Below are 27,305 nucleotides of genomic sequence, written 5' to 3'. Positions count from 1 at the left end.
TCTGATGGTATCCCAGTTTAATTGGATGGGGCATCAAGTACTGTAGGACGTGCAAAATCACTGTAGGTCACACACCAATTACTGATCCTCACTCAGAGGACACACACACACACAAACACACATCATTTCCAACCCGGACGGTGTCTTTCGGGATGAGAGACAGAATTAGGGAGATATCCTCACCTAATCTTTTCACAAGATGCACACAAGCAAACCTCGCTACTGTAGACCTGATCCGAGTGTCGTTACACATTCAACAGGCAGTGATCTTCTGCGGCAGTCGCATCTTAAACCCTCTGTCACCCTTTCTTCACGTGGGCTTCGTCCGCCCAGTCTTTTGGACGTCACATCCCTGAGACAACGACTCAGATAATCCCTAAAGTTCTCTGTTGGAGAGTGGGGGTGGAGTGACTGATGTAGCGGCGGGGGATGGAGATCGCCCACAACCGTCAGCTGCTCGTTTATCAGCCAGGAATAAGGCGCGCGCGCGGAATGCCTCCCGACTTCACATCTATTAGCAACCCTTCCCCTTTCTGCCTCCCCACCAGTTCTCTCCCCGGGACGGGGCCTAACCCGCCCGCCCACCCTTCTCCTCTACACCTGCCTCCCTGGCTGTCCCCTGGGACCCGCGGCTCTGTGAGGAACTGTGCAGGCCTCCTCCTCAGACATCTCTGCTCCATCATTCTCTCCCTCACCAACCTCGGGCCCACACAGGCACGCATGCACAAGCACCTTCGGGTTCTCCCAGTGACAGAGAACGAAGCTGGGGTGTCAGGGATAACTCTGATGATCTAGCCTTAATATAGCCATCCGTTATAGCACAGCAATTCTATATAAGCGACATGGGAGGAGAGGGGAGAGAGAGATGGACAGACATGGAGGAAAGGGCATTAAAAGAGAGTAAAACAAATAAATGGAAAGATGGAAAAAAAAGAGGAGAGACAGCAAGGTGAGGAAATTAGATTAAAAAGATGAATCATTGACTTTTTTTGACCCACTTCATCCCTCCTGGCACCAGAGACTAAATCCGAGAGACGCACATAGCCCCCCTGCAGAGCTAACGGAGAATAACCTAGGGTCAAACACACTAACACACAAGGTTGTTTTACTATACTTTCTAGAACTTTGTCGGGGCCCTACTGTACTATCATTAAAAAAGCAATTTCCTCTAACCCCTAAGCCTTACCTTAAAAACAACCCTTGACCTTAACCATAAACCCCATTATAACCTCTTACCATAACCTCAAGCCTAAAAAAATCTATTTATAAAAGTAAGGACTCACAAAATGTAATCACTTGTTAAGACTTCTATATACAGTCAATTTCAGAATTATTGGCACCCTTCATGAAAATGAGCTAAAATTAATATATAAAAAGAACCACACATGCAATGAGTGATATTTTGGGCTTAAACAAATTGGTAAGACTCATGCTTTTACAATCCAGTTTCCAATTGTTGGGACGCTGTGTAAAATGGAAAGAAAAAGAGAATGCAATAATAAGAAAATCTTTTAAACACTATATTTAATAGAACACAAAATTCTAAATGTGCATGTATTTTTCCAAAAACAATAAATAAAAATTTTCAGTTTCAACATTTGATAATATTGTATTTTTGGAAACTTTTTTGGAAACGGGGTTGAATTTTCAAATAATTTGTGAAAATGAGGATTCCAAAAATATTGGCACACCTATTGTCAGTACTTGGTGGAGCTTCCTCTGGTGAGAATGACAGCACTCAGCCTCTTTGTTTAACAAGGTTGGAGAACACTTGTGGAGGGATCTTGGACCACTCTTTCATGCAGAACATTTCCAATTCATTGAGATTCTTCCATTTTCTCTTGTGAAATGCCATCTTTAATTAAGACAAAACATTTTCAATTGGGTTCTAGTCTGGAGACTTAGAGAGCCATCGCAAAACCTTGATTGTGCTGTGTTGCTGCAACACAAAAACCCAAATGCAGCCCAGTTTCAGCCTTTGGCAGATGATACAAGATTTTGTGCTGAAATGTTCTGGTACCGAATGGAATTCATTATGCCATTGACAAAAATCATTATGGCATTGACAAGAACCCCTGGAACACTGGCAGCAAAACAGCCCAACTGACCACAACACGATTCCAGGTGTAACTCCAAAGTTCAGGTGTAACTCCAAAGTTCAGATTGTGCTTGTTGGTAATTTCAACTGAATACCTATTTTTTGTATTCCCCAATTTATGCAGCTCAACAGCTTTTCTTCTCTTTTGAAATCATAGCTCTTTGTTTTTATTCATACTGATGGATGATGACGTACCAGACAGGATTTTTCTTGTGTGTTACCTCATATTTATACCTGAAACATAGACAACAAGAAAGTTTCTAGATACTAAAAGCAATATCAAGAAAGATTATTCCCCAAAGACGCAAATTCTTTTGGTTTTATTTATAGTATTCTTCAAGGGTGCCAATAATTTCCCCACATGTTTTTGACAGAATAAACTTTTCAGAAGATAAAACAGCACTTTTGCAAGACTGTTTTTATTAAAATAAGTCAGCAATTTCTCCAAACATTTGAGGAAAATTTTATTCATTACATGTATTATTCTTATTATATTAATGTAATTGCTCACTTTCTTGAGGGGTGCCAATATATCTGGAGTTGACAGTACTAGTGAGACCATCTGGCTGTCCCAGGTATAATAATAGTAAACAGAAACACACCACACACAGAAGTGTCTGGGATAGAGGAGAAACTGACCGACAGAGTACAGGTTCATCATTAGTGAAGGGGTGAAAGGTGGTTCGGCTGATTCAGCCTTCATTCCCATTAACCCAGCAGAGAGAGGACAAATGAGAGAGGGAAGGAGAGGACAAACGAGAGGGGAAGGAGAGGAGGGGGCAAAGGAGAGAGGGAAGGAGAGGAGGGGGCAAAGGAGAGAGGGAAGGAGAGGACAAATTAGAGAGGGAAGGAGAGGAGGGGGCAAACGAGAGAGGGAAGGAGAGGAGGGGGCAAAGGAGAGAGTGAAGGAGAGGAGGGGGCAAAGGAGAGAGGGAAGGAGAGGAGGGGGCAAAGGAGAGAGGGAAGGAGAGGAGGGGGCAAAGGAGAGAGGGAAGGAGAGGAGGGGGTAAAGGAGAGAGGGAAGGAGAGGAGGGGGCAAAGGAGAGAGGGAAGGAGAGGAGGGGGCAAAGGAGAGAGGGAAGGAGAGGAGGGGGCAAAGGAGAGAGGGAAGGAGAGGAGGGGGCAAAGGAGAGAGGGAAGGAGAGGAGGGGGCAAAGGAGAAAGGCGACAGAAGGTATAGGGGGATTGAGAGTGAGAAAGACTGGACAAGTGGAAGAGAGAGCGAGGCTGAGAGGGAAGGAGGAGTTTAAAATTAGGGGAAGAGCGGATGGAACCGGGTCCTTGGAAGCTCAGTAGGGGACAGCGTTGTGAAGTTGTTATTGCCGGGGAGTTGAGGATTAGCTCAGCTGGGTTGGGGGTCCCACAGCAGGAGGTTTTTAGAGTCTGCTTTTAGCTCACCACGGAGCACTGCCTGGAGGCTGACGGGGCCTGGACAGCCCGTTCTCCTCTCCCAGCTCCAGGCTGAGACACTGGCCCGGGCCAACAGCTCATCGATGGGCAGCACCGGTAGAAGGAGGAGAGACGCTAAAAGGGACCGGTTTACGTGTATGAATGCTGTGTGTGTGTGAGCGCATGCGTGCATGAGCATGGAGTACGTTAAGATTATGTTCATCTGTTGTGCATACCTGTATAAAATATTGTGTGCACGCGTACAGGGCAGATGTGTGCCTAGAGATGTGTGTGTGAAGAATGGGTTCAATCAAAGGGGCCGTCTCCCCCACTGTGACTTGACAGCTTCTTCTAGCTGGCCGACAACAGAGAAGATAACTGTCAGAAGCACTCTCTGGAGGCATGCTGAGTAGTGAGCTCCTATACAGCCACAATGAGTGCAGACCAGGCCTTCTGCACAGGAGGACAGGCGTGACACTCTACTCCTCAATGGACGGTTGGAAGCAAACACACACACATACACACACACACACACACACACACAATGTCCTTTCTCTACGTCTGACTGGCAGCTGAATGCCCGGAATGCATTCCCAACCAGTTCAGCTAGCCGCCCGTGTGTGTGTGTGTTTGTGGCTAACTGAATGCGATGATCTCACTGAGCCACTGTACAGAGCCATAATAGAGCAATGAACTGTACTGCACTCTTCTCTGAGGAATAAATAGTAGACGGAGGATTGAGGATAGATTGAGAGAGAAGTAGCTAGAGATTGAGAAAGAGGGAACGGGAGAGAGAGTTTGAATGGAATAGGGAAAATATTACAAATGTACACCTAGTCTAAAGGAAATGCCCCACACTGATGCAACATATCGATCACTATACAATACACACCACACTTTCGCCCACATTGGAGAATGGCCTGAAAAGAAACACCAACTGTACAAGTTTAGAAAAACTGTCTTTCTGTGCCAAAGTATAGTTAATTTTTTATGACAAAGTCAGACAAAATGCCAGACGGGGCCAAGGTTGACCACTCTGCAACAATTACCGCTTAGCGATGTGTTCGAGAAACCCAAGACTGCCAAGGCCAAGTTGCCCGACAACTCAACCCCACATTTTTTTTTACTGCACTCCACCAGCTACATACTTTGAGGCTTGGAAGCTGTTTTAAGGTGATAAGGTTGTTACCAATTAGTGTTGAAGCCAATGACCAATTGAAAACGCAGCATTACCAGAGATGTTAGAAAAAGGAGGTGATATGTATCTCATTGGTCAAAGAACGATGGAACATATAATAAAGGTGTTTTGGACTGCTAATTCTCTTCAAAACTGGGTAATGTAACAATGCCAAAATGATACGTCAAAGATCTCAGACGTCTAAAAGGTATTCAAACCACTGGTTTCTGTGACAAATTCAAATATGTTTTTTGCAAGTTGTCTTGTCGGTACTGAAAACACTAACAGATTTTCTCTCTATAGTGGAAATCTAAAATTAAATGTACACCTCTGCGCAACTACATCAGCTGAAAAACTACTCTGAGAAAAGTAAAGTTCACCTTATTACAATGGAATGAAAACTCACAGCAATGAAAAACAAAAACAAACACATTCCAAAACTTTACAAGAAGGAACTTTCTGTAATACAGTTCTCTGCCAAAAACAACCCTTTCAATACTAGACTGTTGGTTCCTTAGGGATGTTAAACAGAGTTGTTCTAGACAGAAAACATGATTCAGCTCAGGAAAAGCAAGCAGGGGCTAATGGACAAGTAGACTGGTCATTTCTGAAGATTAGACTAAAGAATATTAAACCTAAAGATGAAAGTTCTAGACTTGATAAACTTCCCACCATATTTAGGATTTGTTAGTTGGTCTGCAAACAATACCAGAGGAAGAGGCAAAGCAAGTGGATGCTCACCCGCCAGATACACGCAAAAGCCAGACAAATAAATACAAGATATGTTGGATTTCCAAGCCATTTACTCATAGAATTGACCCTTTTTGAGGAGAAATAGTTGATATATGTGTATATATGTATATATTTGATATTGGTATCAACAATACAGTTAAGAAATCATGCAACAAAGCTGTAATAGTTATTAAATTGTGGCTGTATCTAGGTCTTAAGCCTCAATAATGTTTCTTCTGGAGGAACTACAGAGTGAGTAACCTGATTATTAAATAGTCAGTATGAAGTCTGATTATGTGATAGGAGCAATCCAATATCAGCTGACACACTGCTGTGCCAATGACCACTCAGGTTTTCTGTCTGCACTGGCTATGCTCATTTGTTTTATTAGCTCTGTACCCCAGCACATTTGAAATGAAATAATTACTAAAAGGTTCAATTGCATACTTATTTGCATACTTGTAGCAAGAATTTGAGCATATTTATGTCTATAAACTGTGAACCATGAAGGAATTACAGCCATTTTTATATACAGTCCCCCCATTTTTGGCTACTAAAAGTAAATTTACTAATTAACATAATCTTGTTATATTTGGTACGCGATTGCAAATCCTTTGCATTCGACAACTGACTGAAATCTGTGACCCCATAAACATCACCAAACACTGGGTATGGTTCCTAGTGATACAGTGCCAGGCCTGTACTGCTGCCAGATTCACTTTCTGTTGTTTTTTCTGGCTGTTTATGCCCTCTGTCTGGTCTTCAGTTAATGAGACGCATGCTGACATTGATTCAAGTCCATTGATGGATTGACTCGGCCAGCCAACAAAATTAAACTTTAGGCCCTGAAAAAGTTCTTGGTTGTTTTTGAAGTATGTTTAGGGTCACTGTCCAGCTGCAGGGTGAAGGACCATCCAATGACCACTTCTGCACCTTGCAGGGCAGCATCTTCTGTCATCCAATGTAGAGGTTTGATGTGGTGTTGCAAGATCATTTGCCACTGTTGAGATAACCTGTATTTGTAGTCCGTTTAACTTGCATTTAAATTTGGTCAGACACCAGCCACTGACTCCAAATGCAAACGCAAAGCATTAAATCAAGACTCTTGTCTTTCTTGTGCATGCACTAACGATGCAAGCAAACACACCTAATAAGAGACACAACAAAACAAGTGTCATTGTCCAAATTCTTACAGACTGCAAAGAGTTATGATCGCATTTCAAGATGGTCGCCCTCTTCTGTACTGATTTGCAAGGGGGTCAATGATAGAAGTGGAAAGAGGGTTGTAAAATGGTTACATTGGTTACTATGCCAATTTCTCAGTAGAAAAAAGTCCATAACTGTAAAACATGTTGAGATCCCAGTCTGGAAATGTAATTTGGTAACTGAATGATTCATCTCCAAGCAGACCAAAGCCAAGTGACCTGACTTTCATTGCCTCCTGATGTTACGGTGGAGACTATTTTGTGGTTGTATACAGTACATCTGCCTATCCCGCTTATGTCGGCAGCTAACAACATTCATGAAATATTAAATGGTAATGGAACGTGCCTAGCACAAGCGCCTGCCTGTCTGTACATAGTGCTCACTAAGTAAAACAAAAACATCGGTGACTGACACTTCATTAAATCCTGATGAATTATTAAATGATTCAAATGCAATAAGCTTGGCAAGCAGCTTGTGTACACATACACCTGATTGTGAGTTACAAGGGCAGTAAGGTTATACTATGTACTGAATACTCTCTGTCATTCATCCAAGGGATGATAAACACAGGAATTTAACAGGGCTGATCCCTTGGGCCCTAACTGGTATGCAGTCCAAGGGGCAGAATTCCAAACACATTGATTAATGAAGGTAACCCTATTCAACAAAAGTGCACCCCTATCTTCATATAAAATGGTTAAATTAGAATAATGTGTGAATGATTATCAAATCATCAGAGAGTAACTTAGAAGGGTCCAGGTTTTCATAGAAATTAGAAACTTGGTCTGGTTTGGTCCTAACCATATGGTGCATGGGAAAACACCATTCGAAGATCAAAAGATCTATCTGAGGCCGTCAGAAGAAAACTTATTGATGCCCAATAGTCTGGGAGGGGTTACAAAGCCATTTCCAAGCAATTAAAATTTTATATTTTCACTAGCCAGGAAATAATCTACAAATAGAGAAAATTCCAGACCACTTGCAATTTTCATAGGATAGGTTGTCCCACTTAATTCAACGCAAGATCTGACTGAAGTCTCCAAGAAATCCATAGTAACATCAAGGGAGCTACACTTCTTTCTTGCCACAATCAATGTTGAAGTGCATAAGTCAACTGTCAGAAACATACTCTACAAACCTGACCTGTATAAGAGGTCAGGAAGGAAGAAGCCTATGCTCTCAAAAAAGAATATCAAGACAACTTACACTTGCCAGAAAACACCAGTGTAATGATTAAAACCACTGAACCAATGTGGCCTGGACAGATGAGTTGAAGATGGAGTTGTTTGACCGCAATGCCAGACACCATTTCTGGCAAAAACAAAACTGCCTTCGAACTGAAGAACGTCATCCTAACCATAAAGCACGGAGGCGGTGGCATTATGGTTTGTGAAAGTTTTGCTGCTTTAAGGCCTGGCAAACTTGTCATCATTGAGTCAACCATGAATCCCATTATGTACCAGAGGATTCTTGAGGAGAATGTGAGACCATCTGTCAAAACGTTGAAGATTAACTGAGTATAGACTTTGAAAAAGGACAGGGATCCAAAACACACCAGCAAATCTACTGTAATACAAAGTAAAAACCTAGATCTCAAATATATAAAAATGCTATGATCTCCACTGATGATATGATCTCAATCAAAAAGCAGGCAGTGAATGCAAGAAAACCCTCTAAAATGAAACAGTTGAAGCAGTACTGTAAAAGAGTACGGAAAAATCCTCCCAGTGGACGTAAGAGACTGATAGACAGTTACAAGAAACAGTTGCATGAAGTTAATTCAGGCAAAGGGGGCAACAACAACTATTGATGATAGGAGTGTTTTTACTTATTCTGCACTATGAAATTGTATTTTTGTTGATTCATAAATTATTTAAAAGTATAATCTTTCAGTATTATTTGTTAAACTAGGTTACCTTTATTGGTCAAGGGTGTTGAAGTGAACATTACATACCCATATTTCCAAATTGGAGTTAACTGCTTTTCTCAGGAACAGACCTACAGGGATTAGAACCATGTCGGCTTGGGGATTAGAACTGAAAACCTTTTGTTTACTGGCCCAACACTACTGACTAATAAGTTAACCTGTTTATGTCACCAAAGATGCACAATATAGTTCATAGAAGTGTTGTGAATCCAATACAACTTATCCACTGGTCCACAATCAATGGAGATAATCTACTGACCTCAATGTGGAATGCCATTAAAGGACCATATAGGCATTTTATTTATGGTTGGCTGAGGCTGTCAGTTTGTTTCTCACAAATTTCAGAACACTATTCCAGGCAGAAACTAGAAAGAAAATGTCTACTACTGAAAAGAGAAGAAGACTATCTTTAGAAATAAATAAAACATAACACAATTTAGCCAAAAGCATCAATAATCATAGCTGTAGCTGTTCAGACTGAAAGGTCTATGTAACCTACTGTAGCCTATTATATAGATGTCTTCATAATACTGTCCAGTCTGTGTCTCTTCATTGACCTGGGCTACTGTTTATATTCAAGACCAGGCTGGTTTATTGATCTCAGTTTGTCATTGTCAGAGTAGCCAATCATTTAGGTAATTTGTGTGCTATTAAAAAAGATTCTGTTGATGTCTTCTGCCATGTAGACTTCCCATGTAACTTAATGGGAAATAGCATTGCACTTGTAACACCACGGTTTTGGGTTCAATTCCCAGGGGCACCAGTTGAGAAAAAGTACAAATATGTATTTACTCTCTACTGTAACTCCGGATAAAAGTCTCTGTCAAATGACTCAATGTAAATGTAAAAATGAATTGCATGAAATGTACTTTTGAAAGCTGAAACCATGTGCAGAAATTCAAAAGATGCCTGTGCTCAACTGTAGGCAATTGCACTATGCAAATGTTATTATGGCTTTAATATAAAGGGATTTTTCTTGAATTATATTGAAAAAACCAAGCCCTTGGGCCGATGGTTTCTTAATCCAGCCCTGGATACATCTGGGGTATGATCTGCAGGGATTGGGATGTGCTTTGACTTTGAGGCACATGAAAATTAACTCAGAAGGAATAACAAAACTTAAATATAATCTGGCCCTGGAAGCCAGTTCCACTCCATTTTTTCATTGCAACCCTCTAATCAGGGACTTATTTAAATTCAATTAATGGTGAGGTAGAACAGAAAACCAGCAGGTTCTGGTCCTCGTAAGGTGAGATTTGTATACCCCTGATATGAAGCACCCACTTAGTGATTACCATTGGTATTTAAGATGTTCTTTTACTTTACTAAATCAGTATGTCTTTACTGTCAATGTTTAAATGGTGGCACTGAAAAAAGTCAGTGGTTGGAAGAGTTGCAGAGTTAATTCATGATAAGTCTAGTGTTGATATGTTCAACGATTCAATTCAGGTTGTCAAATGAAAAAGGCACAATACAATTTTGACCTAACAACGTGTTTTCCCTTTGTCATTATGGTGCAGATTGATGCCAAAAAAAGCTATATGTATATATATTTGTAGCCTGTAAGCCTATAACACAACAAAATGTGGGGAAAGTGAAGGAGTCTGAATACGTTCCCGAATACACACAATACAGTTTGCACAGATTGACGGATACTCTCTGAATAACCAAGAAAGTGTCTTTGGTAAATGAACAGTGACTTTGCAACCTTAGTGCTTCCTATCCTATTGAGAGAGGTGTTTAGCATAATGTTATATGAGTGAGGTAGAGACAGCTCTTTACAGACTGTTGCTCTGGTCTCCTGCTGAGCTGCAACAGAAAGGCGCCAGGCTGCAGCCATGAGACAGACTGATTGAGGACATAATTATCGCGAATGTAGGAGAATTTCACGGTTAGGAGCTGTGAAACCAAGAGCAAGATGGACGGCCGGGCCACAAATTAGAGGGGCAGGGCAGAACTGAGGCACCGAGACTGGGGTTAAGGCCTTGACTGAGAAATGAAGACTGGTAAACACACACACACACACACACACACACACACAGAGACAACCCTGTAAACAAACCTCAATCAGGCGTGCCAATCAGTGTCTGAGTGGAGCAAATCAACACTGGCTGCAGATCAACAGGGCAGAGGCCCAGTCAGACTGATGCTAGGGTAGCCAGGGCACACGGCATACTAAACCAAACACTCCCACATCAACATATCAAAACACACATTCAAATTCCCAATGAGACGGACAGACGGACAGACACGCAGACAGAAAGACAGAGGGACGGAGAGACCACAGACAATAACTCGACGGAAACGCTAGCGCAGCTTTCAAAACACCGTCGTAATGTTGTTCTGACGAGAAACCCATGTGCCTAACTTGTCCAGCCGTATTGGAAGGAAATGACAAGAAAGGGCTTAATGACGATGAGTGCCTGTGTTTTGTGCCTGTGTTGTGTGTCTTAGTTTTGTGTGTGGGTGTGTTCGTCGGGTGTGCATGCATTCGCACGCACATGGTTTTGTGTGGTGCGGAAGGTAGAAGTATAAATAGTATAAATATCCCTCAGACGAGGAGCTCTTGGCTACCTGGGGGAGCAATTAGGCCTTATCAGAACCAGTAAGCCATGCAGCAGTATGGACAGACACAAACACACTTCAGTCCACACGCTGTGAAAACCAACATGGCGACACTCTCCATTACGTGCCGTACGCGTTTTTCCGAGTCAAACGGTCAGAAGCTTCGACCGCCAACGTGCCATCCGATCCGGCGCGACGAGACCCGGCGACGAGGAATCAGCTCCGGACGGTTCCTCGAGCCTGCGACACTGCACGCTCCAGACAAGTCACCCTCTGGTTCTGTAGACCCATTAGAGGTTCACAACCGCACACTGTTCCACCCCCTCACATTTAACTGGCCCCCCACCACTGTCTGCTCCAATAACTACCAACACAACTGTTTGACAGTTTCAGGCCGGCACAAGGTTGTGGATAATGAGATCGGCTGAGGGTCTTCGAGTATCATCATTAAAAACACGCACAGGCTCTCGTGCGCGCCACATAATACGGCGTGCCCTCTCCGACGCTTTGTTTGGCTGTGAGCGCCTCGCACCGCAAGGTCTGCAATTACCAAGCGGCAAGTCGAAGCAGAGGAATCAAATGTGTATCCATTACAAGGATCAGTGTTCCGGCCAGACACGGTTTTAATGACACAGCATGGAGGCCTTATGGGGACATATCGAATTAGAAGGTTCCATCTGAGGGACCGCTGCTACGCGGTGAGAACGGCTTCAGTGTGTGTGTGTGTGTGTGTGTGTGTACTGTTGCGTTGAGAGGCTGCGGAGCGGCAGTCTGTTCTATTACATTCTGTAATGTTCTTTTGATTGCTGGGTTTAATCTCCCTACCCCGGCCGAGGACAGCTAAATATGAAGACCCTCAACCTCAGCTGTGTCTGTGTGAAACGGTCAGAGATGAAATCACTTCACTGCCATTTGTTAGTCTCGTTCCCTGAACCTCGGCGAACAACGACATTGCGCCGTAGCGTTGATACATGAGGAGGCAAGTCGCTCCCAACACGTAAGCCTCCAACATCATGGTTCCCATGTATAAAGGTGCTGTTACTAAAAATAGATGTGTATTTTTTTCTCTTTCTTTTCTCCACAACTTCATAATATCCAATTGGTGATAAAAGCCTTGCTTCATTGCATCAACTCCCAGCAGACCCTCTGGCCTTTCACCTCCATTAAGCTCACAGGCACCCAGGTCACCACAAAGAGTCGCTCCAGATCGACGAGTCAAGGCGACTACATTCCATCACTAACCCCCCCCCAAATCAGGAGGTGCCAAATGACCAGCTCTCCTCGAGACCCCCGAGCCAATCCGCAAGAATGACTGGGACCCTGGTCTCACAATAACACAGCTAAAAGCAATGAATTCACTTTGCCATGGTACCATTCATGGGCCCATTTTTTGATCTCTGATCACAACCACTAATCAATAATAAAGTTTGACGTTGACTGTCCTTCAAGGGGACACTTTCCACGGCTCACGGTTGGTAAACACACAGAACGTGTTATCCAGTATCAATCATCCTGCCCAAGGACACAGACGCTGACCAAGCTCTACTGAAAAAGTTAAAGTCGATGTAACCTTGTAACAACATACAGAAAATAACTTCTCTATAAATATAGGCCACATAAAATCTCCTTTTGCCATTTCCTTTCTTTTTCCCTCAGTCCCCAAACCCTAGCACTTAAAACCTGTTTTTCTTTAGCATAGAATGGTTTCCACTTAGGCAATGGCGGGCAGCTTTTAACGCTCATTTCCTTTCTCTATGTATGTGGATGCATTATAGCAGCATGTACAAATGTGTACGGGTGAGTCCGGGTTGCTCACCTCTCCACGTGGTCCAGGTTTCCTGACACGCCCAGTCCCCCGATGGTATAGAGTTTCCCGTCGTACACTAGACTGTTGTGTCTGCAGCGAGGCACCGTCATACGGGACACCAGGTTCCAGTTGTCCAATAACGACATGTAGCACCACACGTCAGCTACCGTCACGCCAGACTCTGTCCCACCTTAAACACAGATACAACACACACGTCAGCTACCGTCACGCCAGACTCTGTCCCCCTTAAACACAGATACAACACACACGTCAGCTACCGTCACGCCAGACTCTGTCCCACCTTAAACACAGATACAACACACACGTCAGCTACCGTCACGCCAGACTCTGTCCCACCTTAAACACAGATACAACACACACGTCAGCTACCGTCACGCCAGACTCTGTCCCCCTTAAACACAGATACAACACACACGTCAGCTACCGTCACGCCAGACTCTGTCCCACCTTAAACACAGATACAACACATACGTCAGCTACCGTCACGCCAGACTCTGTCCCACCTTAAACACAGATACAACACACACGTCAGCTACCGTCACGCCAGACTCTGTCCCACCTTAAACACAGATACAACACACACGTCAGCTACCGTCACGCCAGACTCTGTCATACATTAAACACAGATACAACACACACGTCAGCTACCGTCACGCCAGACTCTGTCCCACCTTAAACACAGATACAACACACACGTCAGCTACCGTCACGCCAGACTCTGTCCCACCTTAAACACAGATACAACACACATGTCAGCTACCGTCACACCAGACTCTGTCCCACCTTAAACACAGATACAACACACACGTCAGCTACCGTCACGCCAGACTCTGTCATACCTTAAACACAGATACAACACACACGTCAGCTACCGTCACGCCAGACTCTGTCCCACCTTAAACACAGATACAACACACACGTCAGCTACCGTCACGCCAGACTCTGTCCCACCTTAAACACAGATACAACACACACGTCAGCTACCGTCACGCCAGACTCTGTCCCACCTTAAACACAGATACAACACACACGTCAGCTACCGTCACGCCAGACTCTGTCATACCTTAAACACAGATACAACACACACGTCAGCTACCGTCACGCCAGACTCTGTCCCACCTTAAACACAGATACAACACACACGTCAGCTACCGTCACGCCAGACTCTGTCCCACCTTAAACACAGATACAACACACACGTCAGCTACTGTCAAACTAGACTCTGTCCCTCCTTAAACACAGACAACACACACGTCAGCTACCGTCACGCCAGACTCTGTCCCACCTTAAACACAGATACAACACACACGTCAGCTACCGTCACGCCAGACTCTGTCCCACTTTAAACACAGAAAACACACAACACACACGTCAGCTACCGTCACGCCAGACTCTGTCCCACCTAAAACACAGACACAACACAAATACACACACACACACACACACACACCATCTACCATCACACCAGCTACCATCTCACCAGACTCTGTCCCAACTTATACAGTGACATAACACACACACACACAAACACACACACACCAACTAGTCAGGGCATCAGACTTCAGACTGCATTCCACAAATATACACACACACACACACTTCTTTCAAAAAAGTAACTTCTAACCTGGGTGCAAATGTGACAAGGTACCATCGAATTACCATGACCCCCCCCCTTACTTCTACAAGCATAAGCTACACAAGCTCGGTCTGAAAGCAGCAAACAAAGAGGACATTTCATCCGTTCTCTGCAGGGACACACACTTCTCAGCCGTGGTTAGTGCAACTGTACACCGCTGATTTCCCCACTGACTGCCTCCCTCCCCACAGGCCCACGCAGGCCAGCACCACCAGCCCAACACACATTTACATTTATATGAAATGAGGTGGAGGGGAACATGTGGCAGGACCATTCCTAGTAGTCCAATGTCAAAGGAGGATGGAGTATACTGTATGTAAGTGCAATCACAACACCAGTATCAACATTAACACCTTTCTGCATATGCATGCATGCATGTATGTATGTATATACGTATGCATGCACAAATGTTTGTATTTAGGTAGGTAGGTATCTACACATATATTCTACGTGTGCTTGTTTGCAGCAGACAGTGCACTCAGCCCACCTGATAGGTAGATGTTGTCCCCGGCTGAGATGACGCTGAAGAACTCTCGGTCATAGAAGGGCAGGCTGGCCAGCGGGTACCACTTACTGTTCTGCGGGTTGAAACACGTCACCGCCGTCAGAGAGCGCTGGCTCATACCCACGGCCTGACGACCGCCTATTAAAACGATCACCTCGGCCACCCCTGGAGAGACAGACGGAAAGGTTGTGAGGGTGGAGGATGGAAGAACAGGTTGAGAGGACCACGTTCCTGAGTGAGTTACAGTTGTATTTCTGTTAAGAAATGGGGCCCTGGCAGGTTCTTTGGTTAGTTGGGGCTTCAGCAGTTTCAAAAGTTCAGGTGCAAGAATAGGCAATATTTATTTACAAGGAAATGCATAGATAGAGACAAGTGATAGCATAGCTACTAGTGGTAGCTTAGTTGGGAACTAGTGATAGCTATTAGTAGTGACAAAGCAGGTAAAAGTCAAATGTGAATGGCAGTACCGTGCACAGACCTTCCCTTCATGTGCATGTGCTGAATCTGAGAAAGTGGGCAGAGTTGTCGGCTCACACAGACGGACGATGTGTTGGAGAGTGACGCGCGAAAAAATTAAACGGACGACGCATGCCCGTCAGAGTGAGTGACACGCGACACCAAGGCAGATGGGTGCAAGTCACCTGGAAAGGGACATGTACTCTGTACAGGTTGAGCCTTACCTGGGCATGTGCCTGGTGAAGGGAAATGGAAGGGAATGCTCTATGTGACACATAATAGCTCAAAGGTACGTTGTCACAAACGCTTTTCCAAAGTATTGTTATAGCCTTAAAACCCCCAGGCTTCTCGCATGAGACCGGATGTTTGAAGGCTGTCCACCTTAACGATGGTTTGCCCTTTGGGTGATGGACAAGGCTTTAACAGCATTTGCACCAAACTTGGCTTCAGCTACTTTTCAATTCAGCAGACTGCAGGACTTGTTTATTGTTATTTCCAATTCAATAGTCTCACAGGGAAATGCAAAACTAAAATGCAAACTGCCAAAGTTTTCTCTTAGCGCAGGGAAGTGCAGTGTGTAAAGAGGGAAGTATAACTCAATTATCTAGACTGATCTCTCTGCCATCTGCCAGCTGTAGCAGCACACTATTCACTATCTCTACTCTTCTACAGATAACACACATACTCTCTCCCTCTTTCTCTCTCTATAGATAAAATAACACCCCATCTCTCTCTCAAAACAGTAACACTCAATTTCTCTCTCTACAGATACAGTAACTATTCTCTCTTTATTCTAACAGATAACACATATCACTCTCTCCATCTCTCTCCAGCTTTCTCTCTATTCAATTCAAAATACTTTTTCACTGCAATGAAAAGTGGTACCACATTCATTGCCATGGCAAACTAGACATATATTAACCCAATGATGACAGATAATAGGACAAAACATATAAAATGAGGAAGAACAATTAGCAAGACAATACAGTAACACAAGGACAATAATGAAATCCTGGGGGCACATGTAGAATTATTCTTTTCCTGGTTGGTCGTTCCACTGACAAAATGGTTTTTTTCGCAGTTAATATGGCACAAAAGGGTTATTCTACTTGCTTTTGTGGAAATGCATAGTTCTCCCAGCTGTATGTGAAAACGCAAGTCTGACTCGACCTTTCTCTAAAGGTAGAGAGAACACAGCCTGTTTTCTCTAGGTAGGCAGATCTGCTAGTGGCGGATGGTTTCTATGAACAGGTGGGGCATAGTGCATAAACATAGTTTTCTAGCATTCATGGTGTTCAGATAGTTTGTCACTGTGTCCTGTCTTTTAGTTCCCAATAGCATTTAAGACTGCTTTATGGCCTCTTTTCAATAGGTGATATACTTTCCTTCTCTTTTCTGTTTCAAACAGACATTTCGAAAGCGCCATGATAGCTTCATGAAACAGTCCTAACTCAGACGAAAAGCTGGCTACCTGAGGACAATGATTCTACATCTATCCAGCCAAATCTGCAGAGCAGAGATTCTGAGGTTTTATGATCCATATATTTACAATGAAGTTGTTAGCATTGATTGTGACTTTCAGCTGAAATGCATGTTTTGAATATTGTGTCATCTTAAATATCAGCTTATGCCATGGAATCTGTAAATCAAAATGTATTCCCAGAAACCTTGCCATCTAAATGGCACAGCTGTCAACATCCTGGTCCTTAAATTAAAAGGCTAGCACCGCCCTTAGCCTAGGGCTAGCTGGCCCTGCTCTTGAGCAGGGTTAGCACCGAATTTTCAGGGCTTGCCCCATAAACACAGTGACAAAATAACCAGTGTGAAACGGGGTCAGGAACAAAACCATAGAACATTTATTGTCCAATCACAAAACGTTCCCTTTCACTTAATTTACATAAGCTCTTGACGCGCAGCGTTACTAACAGCTCCGTGTTTCTGTTTCAGTCCATTCACTCTCCAAAGTATTGTTGTTTCATTATACCTGCTAAACCTGCGAAGTTGTTATTGCAGCTTGCTTTGGATGTAAATCTGCAAAAATCTTTCTTTGCGTAGTTTTAACCAAGTTGTCAAAGCAAATACCAAGAGGGGGGGCATCTTGATCATAAATTAATTAATTTAATCATGGCAGCGTAACATCGATCGCGTGTCAGTGATGTATTGTAACATTATTTGCATGCCAAAGAGAATGTAGCTTATCATAGATTGTGAAGTGTTACTATGTCGTATTTGTCCGTTAGCCAGGCTTGAAGCATCTTCTCCAGCATCTTGGGGTTTTGTTAACCCTCATCCTACCAACATATTTAACATACAATGACTGCCAACTGGGGTCCCTGGGGACCCCAAGTATAAATTATATTAAAATATAATAAACTACCATGAATTTCAAGAAACAGTATTTGCATACTATTTATATGGTGAAACCAATCGGGGTCATTTTGACCCAAATATAAAATAATAGAAATTAGATTAGATTCAACTGTACTTTTATTTAAAGTAAAGTACAATGAAATGCAGTTAGCGTCTAACCAGAAATGCAAACAGAAGATTGCAAAAAATTTAAGACCAATGTATGTTATAAGTGCGATGTAAAAATTTGCTATGAAGGCAAACGCAAGTACAAATGGCGATTCTAAATGTGTAACAAAGGCAAACTGAAGGTGCAAGCTAGCATGTGCAACTGAAATGCAGGGATAGCAGCAATGAGGTTCCTGATGTAGACATGTACATGTACCAATTTAAATTGTCCTTATCAGACTTTGCAAAGCAATGACCAGTAGTACAGAGAGTGTAAAGCAACAACAAGGTCCCTGCGAGAGCCCACCTGGCAAGACAGCAAGGGTGGACAGTATCAAGCCTACTGGTCACCTTCACGCCCCCGGGCCAGGCTACACCTAATTATAAACCGTGCTGTAGAGATGAGTTTTTAGTAGACACTTGAAAGTTTGCATTGAGTTTGCATTTCTAACCTTAATTGGCAGATCATTCCACAGGAGTGGAGCTCTATGAGAAAAGGCCCTGCCGCCAACTGTTTGTTTAGAAATTCTAGGTACAATTAAAAGGCCTGCATCTTGCGATCTAAGGTTACGTGTAGGTATGTATGGCTGGATCATTTCAGCCAGGTAAGTAGGAGCAAGTCCATGTATTGATTTATAGGTTAAGAGTAAAACCTTAAAATCAGCCCTAACCCTAACAGGCAGCCAATGTAAGGACGCTAGGACAGGAGTAATGTGTTCAAATAATTTTTTTTGTTCTAGTTAGGATTCTAGCAGCTGTGTGCAGCACTAATTGAAGTTTATTTATTAATTTGTCTGGATAACCAGAGAGAAGAGCATTGCAGTAATCTAATCTAGAAGTAACGAGAGCGTGGATACATTTTTCTGCATCAGTTTTTGATAGAAAGTTTCTAATTTTTGCGATGTTTCGAAGATGAAAATAAGCAACTCTTGAGACATATTTTATATGTTCCTCAAAGGAGAGGTCAGGGTCAAGGGTAACACCAAGGTTTTTTTACAGTTTTTTGGGATACGACCATGCAGCCGTCGAGGTTCACAGGGAGATCTGCTAACAACGCTCTTTGTTTTTTGGGTCCTAAAAGGAGTATTTCTGTTTTATTTGAGTTTAAGAGCAAGAAATTCTCTGTCATCCACTTCCTAATATCTGAAACGCATGCTTCCAAAATAGCTAATTTAGGGGCTTCTCCATGCTTCATTGAAATATATAACTGTGTGTCATCAGCATAACAGTGAAAGTTAATATTGTGATTTCGGATTACATCGCCCAGAGGGAGCATGTATAGTGAGAACAATAATGGGCCCAGAACCGAGCCTTGAGGAACTCCAAAGCATACCTTTGACTTGTCAGAGGATATGCCATCCACACTAACGAACTGATATCTTTCAGATAAATAAGATTTAAACCACGTCCACGTAGCCCAATATTGGTTTCCAGTCTCTCTAAGAGAAGGGAGTGATCAATAGTGTCAAAAGCAGCACTAAGATCAAGAAGCAACAGGACGGATGCGGAACCTTTGTCTGAGGCCATTAGAAGGTCATTTGTTACCTTCACAAGTGCAGTCTCAGTACTATGATGGGATCTAAAACCGGACTGGAATATTTCATAAATGTTTTTTGTCTTTAGGAAGGCATTCAGTTGTTGGGAAACACATTTTTCTAAGATTTTTGAGAGGAACGGGAGGTTCGATATTGGCCTATAATTGTTTAATATGTCGGGATCTAGATTAGATTTTTTTAGAAGAGGCTTAATTTCCGCAATTTTTAGTGAGTTTGGTACGCATCCGGAGGAAAGGGAGCAATTTATTATGTTCAGCATTGGCTGACCTAGCACAGGAAATAACTCCTTAAGTAATTTTGTAGTAGTTGTCATATAATGTCAATAAGGTGTTGTCCCTTCAAAGCTTATCCGATCCGTAGCCACAATTCCTAGTCAATGTTTTTTATTGCTGTACATTATGCTATGCATTTGGCTAACAGTTTAGCATCACAATTTTGAAGGGCAAGAGTGCTCCACACCCTTGGGAAAGAAATCTTGTAGGTTGATCTGAAATTCCTGGCAGATAAGTTATTTGTCTACGCCAAGTTGATGACATGATACACTAAAGGATTATTAGGAACACCATACTAATACTGTGTTTGACCCCCTTTCGCCTTCAGAACTGCCTTAATTCTACATGGCATTGATTCAACAAGGTGCTGAAAGGATTCTTTAGAAATGTTGGCCCATATTGATAGGATAGCATCTTGCAGTTGAGGGAGATTTGTGGGATGCACATCCAGGGCACGAAGCTCCCGTTCCACCACATCCCAAAGATGCTCTATTGGGTTGAGATCTGGTGACTGTGGGGGCCATTTTAGTACAGTGAACTCATTGTCATGTTCAAGAAACCAATTTGAAATGATTCAAGCTTTGTGACATGGTGCATTATCCTCCTGGAGGTAGCCATCAGAGGATGGGTACATGGTGGTCATAAAGGGATGGACATGGTCAGAAACAATGCTCAGGTAGGCCGTGGCATTTAATCGATGCCCAATTGGCACTAAGGGGCCTAAAGTGTGCCAAGAAAACATCCCCCACACCATTACACCACCACCACCAGCCTGCACAGTGGTAACAAGGCATGATGGATCCATGTTCTCATTCTGTTTACGCCAAATTCTGACTCTAATAATTTGCTGCATACCTTGGTTGGAATGAGTGGTTATTTCAGTCAAAGTTGCTCTTCTATCAGCTTGAATCAGTCGGCCCATTCTCCTCTGACCTCTAGCATCAACAAGGCATTTTCGCCCACAGGAATGCCGCATACTGGATGTTTTTCCCTTTTCACGCCATTCTTTGTAAACCCTAGAAATGGTTGTGTGTTAAAATCCCAGTAACTGAGCAGATTGTGAAATACTCAGACTGGCCTGTCTGGCACCAACAACCATGCCACGCTCAAAATTGCTTAAATCACCTTTCTTTCCCATTCTGACATTCAGTTTGGAGTTCAGGAGATTGTCTTGACTAGGACCACACCCCTAAATGCATTGAAGCAACTGCTATGTGATTGGTTGATTAGATAATTGCATTAATGAGAAATTGAACAGGTGTTCCTAATAATCCTTTAGGTGAGTGTATATTTCAACCCTGTACCACATTCACTTTATTTGAATAAAATGCCTTCATGTCAAATTGAGTCTCCAAAGCAGGAGAGGTTTTGTTTTGGGTCATCAATGACGCTGTGTCTCTGTCTGTCTCTAGCATCTCAATCCCCTCAGATAACACTTTTCTCCATCTTGCTATTGCTCGCTCTCTCTCTCCTCAGTTTCCATAGACGGCACAGCTCTTCGCTAGCTCTACTAGTGAAACCCCAAGCCTGGCCTCAATCCCTCACCAAATCAAAATGCTGTATGCGGAGTATTGAAGTACAGCAGGGCTACAAACAAATTATTTTAATACAGGGTCAAATCTCAAGGAGTAGACATTCAGCGCAGCACATCCACCCAGCCTTGTGTGTGTGAGAGTGAGTGAGTGGGCAAGCGAGATGGACAGTTTGTGTAAGGGTGAATGTGTATAGTATAGTATATATAGTGTGTCTGTTTTGATCAGGAAGATTTCTCAGTGAGTATTGTGATCTCTTCACGTTCAGTGCACTCTCGTGTTCGGCCAATTACCGACCCCTAATCTCTACACAGACACACTCACACACACTATACATCCATTCACCCGCGTGTGTTTCATCCTGCACTGTACAAAAACACCAGTGATCCAAAACACACACACACACAGGCTGGATGCCACATGTTTTTCTCCAGGCCTTTTAGGCTTCCACAGCCGGTAAACCCAGAGAACGAGAGACAACGTGAGAGAGACAGAGAGAGGGAGGATAGAAGGACAGACAACATAAGAGACAGGGGGTAGGAGAGACCATGTGACACGGACAGAAAGAGTGGGGGATAGAAGGAGAGACAACATAAGAGACAGGGGGTAGGAGAGACCATGTGACACGGACAGAAAGAGTGGGGGATAGAAGGAGAGACAACGTAAGAGACAGGGGTGGGAGAGACCATGTGACACGGACAGAAAGAGTGGGGGATAGAAGGAGAGACGTGAGACAGAGAGAGAGGGAGGGGAGGCAAGGAGGGTGGCAGAACCAGACAGAAGGAGAGGAGAAGGGTAAATAGGAGGATATATGGCATTCCAAAACTAGCATTCTAGAAGCTGGCTCATATTCCTGGATCAATACTTCTCCTCACTCGTTCCCCTGACAACCTCCAATCCATGGGTCCTTTCCCTCGCCATCCCTCCTTCCCTTTAAACAATCCTGTCATCACTTTTTTCTTTCCAAAGCTGCACTTTCTCTTTCTTTTCCTTTACCTGTCTTTCTCCAGGGCCGTTAGGATACAGAGAGAGCTTTTGATTTTGATGAAAAAGCAGAACATCAGGCTTTAGCAGGATGAGCCGAGTGAGGAGAGGTAAACGTTACTTTAGACACAGGCCCGCCTCACATAATATATCACTGACATGTAGCTTACTGGGGTTGGGCGCCAGGAAACACGCACTGATTTTTCTCCTTTCAAAGATTACGGGGTTGGGACCCGAATTGCAAATGCACCAAAGCTTTATTTATGCACCAAATTATATAAATGTGTTACAACAAAACAGATACAGACGAATGAAAACTGTCTGCTTATTAAAGCCACAAAGTGAGCAAGACACAAATCATTCAGTAGTGATTAACCAGCATGTGACTAACAGTCTTTTTTTTTTGCAACATCATTCCAATTATTTTGTGTTTACCTTTTTTTTTTTTTATTCATGTCTACCTTGATATCTGCATTTGCACAGAAAAGCCTATTTTATGTTTCCTGCTGGTTATTGTTTCATGTAACGCACCTTGACAAGCATTTGTTGTACATGCTAAGTAGGATTGATGTTGGAAGGAAGATGAGTGGAGTGTGAACGTAGATGCACATTACTGCTGAGAGCAGGGCTCAGGTATTCAGAGTGACAACTGCACAACCACCAGATACTAATTATGGGCATACATCCAGAAGACATTCCACTATATAACCGCTATTGTTGAATCTGTGATTCTCAGTCTTGAGGTAAATGCCAACCGTGTTTCCCCCAGTAATATCTGGAAAAGGCATGTTGAATGAACATATTCTGATCATCAATTCAGCTGACAGGACTGCTGATGGTGTAGTTCTCAGCTCGAAGGAAAATGCAGAACGTCCACGTGGAACACGCACAAGGAACGTATGGGGAATATGTCATTGAATGGTTGAACATATGTTGGTTTAAATCCTCACTCTGTCTCCTTAAACCTGGGTTATAACATCCAGAAGACTGACAGATAGAACAGAGATGTGTTATAACAACCAGAAGTCTGATGGACAGAACAGAGATTTGCAACTGCTCAGACAAGCGACTTATTTTTGTATGCAGAATGTTGTGATATTGGCATCTGGATGGCAGACGGGATGCCTCTTGACCTGTGACCTCTGTTTCCCGCTTTCTGAGGTCACGCCGGGAGACTTTCCCCAGCTCGTTAGGGAAGTGGAAAACAAGGCTGCAACAAAAAAAAAAGAGGAAAAAAAAAGAGAAGAAAATAATAAAACTGTCTCTGTTAGACGGCCTTGTCTCTCTCGCTCTTTCGTTCCCCCGCTCTGTCAATCTCTCTCCCAGTCTCTCCCACGTTCCCTGCCCTGCTGCTAGCAAAACTGGACACTGTTCCTTTGCAGTACACTCAACAAAGGAGATAAAATGTCCTCTGGGAGTTGTTAGGCAGGGTGAATAAGGTGAATCCAGCGGTGGCCCCCGTCAGGGGCGGATCTGCTCCAGGGACACGTGTCTCTGGTTCTATGCACAGACCCACTCAGCAGGCGGCTGTCAGTCAGCAGGCGAACTGAATGTGGCGAGGGAGGAGAGGATGGAAAGATGGAGGGCGGGACGGAAGGATAACTGAGATGCTGACAGCTTGTGTTTTCTCTCCCGTGTCGTGACCATGAGAGGAAAGGAGAACAGAGGCGGGAGGGGGAACTCTGACAGGTGAACTGGCCACCTGCTGAGCATAGCATCAGTGTCACAAACACAAACACACACACACACACACCGCACGTCTCTTTGTTCCTACCCCTGCTCTCTCCTAATGACTCCTATCCCTGACAAAATCACGCTCGTTGCGCACGCACGCACTGGCAGTTTGAGTTCTCCTTGTTCCTCCCTGTGCCCCCCCCCTGCTATGTCCCTGCTATCGGCAAACGCCTTCTCTTTTCTCAGCTGGGCTCTGCCTCCTTTTATTTTCCTCTCTCTCTCTCTCTCTCCTTGCTCCCTTTCTTGAATCCACAGTTCAACCTTGCTCTCGCTATCCGTTTTCCTTTAGTTTGTTTTAAGCCTTTCCCAAACTGTGTTAGTTACTCTGCACCTCCCCTTCCCTTGTGCTCGGCCTCAGGGAGGTAATTTGGTATGGGGAAGATCAGAAGGCCACAGGCATGTGTTTTGGTATGTTTGAGATGTTACAGTTGTTCACCCTTATAGGATAGCATTTTTGTGTGATTAGATGACTCACAGAAATCCATCTCAGAAAATCTTGTGCAGTTTCTATTGTTCTTCTAATGAGAAATAAATATTAATTGTGAGGTGAAATAAAATAGTGCTGTAATTTTCTATACTCACATAAAGCTTATTTCTCACATTTTCTTTACATTCGTGTTAGTGAGCATTTCTCCTGATCTGTCCACTTTGACACGTGTGGCACATTGAGAAACTGATTTAGCAGCATGATCATCACACAGATGCACCTTGTGCTGAGGACAACAAAAGGCCACTCTACTGTACACAACTGTCCATTTTGACTGCAGGAATGTCCGCCACATCTTTTGCCAGAAAACTGACTGTTTATTTCAATGCTGCTTCCAAAGTCCTTTTTAAAGATACTGAACACCAGCTTCACAACCGCAGACACTGTGTAACCACACCAGCCGAGGACTTGAACATCATGCTTCTTTAACCGTGGGACCCGGACAGCAGATGAAGCTCTTGAGTTTGTACAACCGAATGATTTCAGCACAAACTGACAAGAAACTGTCAGGGACTGTTCTACATGCTTGTCATTCTCAGCAGGCTCTTTCCCCTGACTGTAGTTTGGCGTTGTAACTGACCTGAGTGGCCAAATGCTCACCTTCGATGACCACTGGCACACTGGACAAACTGTGTTCCCTTCACGGGTGAGTCCAGTTTTCAACTGTACCCGGCAGATGGCTGACAGAGTGGGTGGCGTTGCGTGGGTTAGCGGTTTGCTGGTGTCAACGCAATTGCATTTTATCCATGACAATTTCAATGCACAGACAGACCATAATAAGGTCTGGAGGCCCATTGTTCTGCAGTTCATCCACCACCATCACCTCATGTTTCAGCATGATAATGGACCTTTAAACAACTTCAGGAATCTAAAAATGTCCTAGTTCTTCTCCTGCATACTCACCTGACATGTCACCCATTGAGCCTGTTTGGGATTTTCTGGACTGAGATGTACAACTGCTGACAGCTACAACAGGGATTCAGTTCCTGACAATACATAGAGTGAGACATAATTCCACAGGACAAAATCAACAGCCTGACCTCTTATGTGATTGAGATGTGTCACTGCAGATTCTGACAGGTTTTCTGATCAATGCAGATTACCTCTTTTTGGAGTAAAACATGTATTTGGGGAAAAAACATGGTGAATTTTGACAACTAATACAGGTGGCGGTTGATCTGGTTAGTCCACATTGAAGCTGGTTGGATAGATAGGAATCTCATCCAAAAGCAAATCAGATACTTCCTAAAATAATTATTCTATAAACGTAAAACACTTTGTCATGCATCCTTTCAAATCAAAAAACTTAAAATTCAACTGACTACCTGACGTCCTGCTGTAGAATTTCTGTCTTTCATTGAGTAAATGGTTTACGGGCAATATAGTGGAATATTTCATAAGAGTTCAACATTACACTCCATTAGGCAGCTGTTACATTTATCAGAACTGTACTTCTGACCTTTCGTTTTGACAACGGCTGCCAGTGAGAGACAATTGGACAGGGACACAAGTACTCACACGTACACACAACCACACACCTTCACGCATGCACACACACACACACACCCACACACACACCCACACTCCATGCCAAATGTGACTATTTGACCTACAGCTTCAGCCTCATACAATATTCATAACAGTCACCCAGCCTGCTTATGTGAAAATCATTGCATGTGCGGATTAGGTCTTTTTCTGTGCGTGCATGCATGCGTTTGTACGTGCGTGCGTTTGAATGTGCGCACTGCAGAGCCTCTCTCCCACCAAAAACTGAGCCAAGTCAGTCAGCCAGGAGTTGATCCTCTTGTCGGCGGTCACATCGTGGCGTGGTCACGCAGATAGCAGAGGGGTTGATATTCACAGCACAAATTCGGACGGGCGGACCCAGTACCAGTACATACTAGCAGTTCTATTAAATGCACAAAAAGGCTGTATTTTGCTCAAGATTTCACCAATAAAGCCCAGAAACGTCAACATCTATCTCCACTATAATCTTCTAGTCAACTCACGTCCCAGAATACATATTTCCACATGGCGAGAGATTAGATTTTACTATGATATGCAGAAGACATTTCAGAGGCTTCGGCTTCGTAGTTTGTGTTTGTGTGTGTGACTCAGCCATTTTTCGAGCGGTGCGGAACGCGTCACTTTTCTCTTTAGAGAATAACACAGAGTAATCTCACGCTACATTGGCTCCTTAAAACAAACCAGTATGAAAAATCACTCAAACCAGGCGCTGGACACTAACACACATGGACACACTCTAGCACGCGCCAATGAATGCACACAGACACGCATGTCCGTTTGCTGCTAGCAGCCACTCCAAATGACAAACCCTGTAATTGCCAACCAAATTCGCACATTTCAAGACCCATCTCCCGAGCCAACGGCTGGCGGAGGCGTTGACATAAAAAGAACTTCGAAATACATTTGGATTATTGGCTGAAACAATGCTCCTCTCAGAGCCAGGCGAATGGGAAGCCGGTGTGGGAATTAGGTCCCATACTCCAGACGAGAGGCGACAGACAGGCCGAACAGGATGATGTATCATAATGATCTGATCTGTTCACTGTTCAGGTGCGAGTCCGGGGTGTGGAGATCTCATTTCTGCCTCAGCGGTCTCCCTCACTTATTTTTCCCAGAGGGCCGAGGTGCACAAGATGTGTGAACAAGATACCACCAGTCCAAATGTAGGACTTACACC

At 43.6% G+C, this 27,305-nt stretch overlaps 1 protein-coding gene across 2 annotated transcripts in view; it reads right to left on the bottom strand.

The window, feature by feature from the left end:
* Positions 1-27,305, bottom strand: part of LOC105017509 (kelch-like protein 29) — a 259,421-nt gene that overhangs the window by 24,931 nt on the left and 207,185 nt on the right. For both annotated transcript variants that reach the window (XM_010882176.5, XM_010882175.5), the window contains exons 11-12: positions 15,046-15,228; positions 12,911-13,091 (exon numbers count right to left, since the gene is read on the bottom strand). In XM_010882176.5, the coding sequence (XP_010880478.1) occupies positions 12,911-13,091; positions 15,046-15,228 (364 nt within the window). The remainder of the gene's footprint in view (positions 1-12,910; positions 13,092-15,045; positions 15,229-27,305) is intronic.

The sequence above is a fragment of the Esox lucius genome, chromosome 18 (assembly GCF_011004845.1).
Source record: "Esox lucius isolate fEsoLuc1 chromosome 18, fEsoLuc1.pri, whole genome shotgun sequence".
Classification (NCBI taxonomy): domain Eukaryota; kingdom Metazoa; phylum Chordata; class Actinopteri; order Esociformes; family Esocidae; genus Esox; species Esox lucius.
Note: the sequence above shows the minus strand (reverse complement) of the source record. Positions and strands in the feature narration are given on the sequence as shown.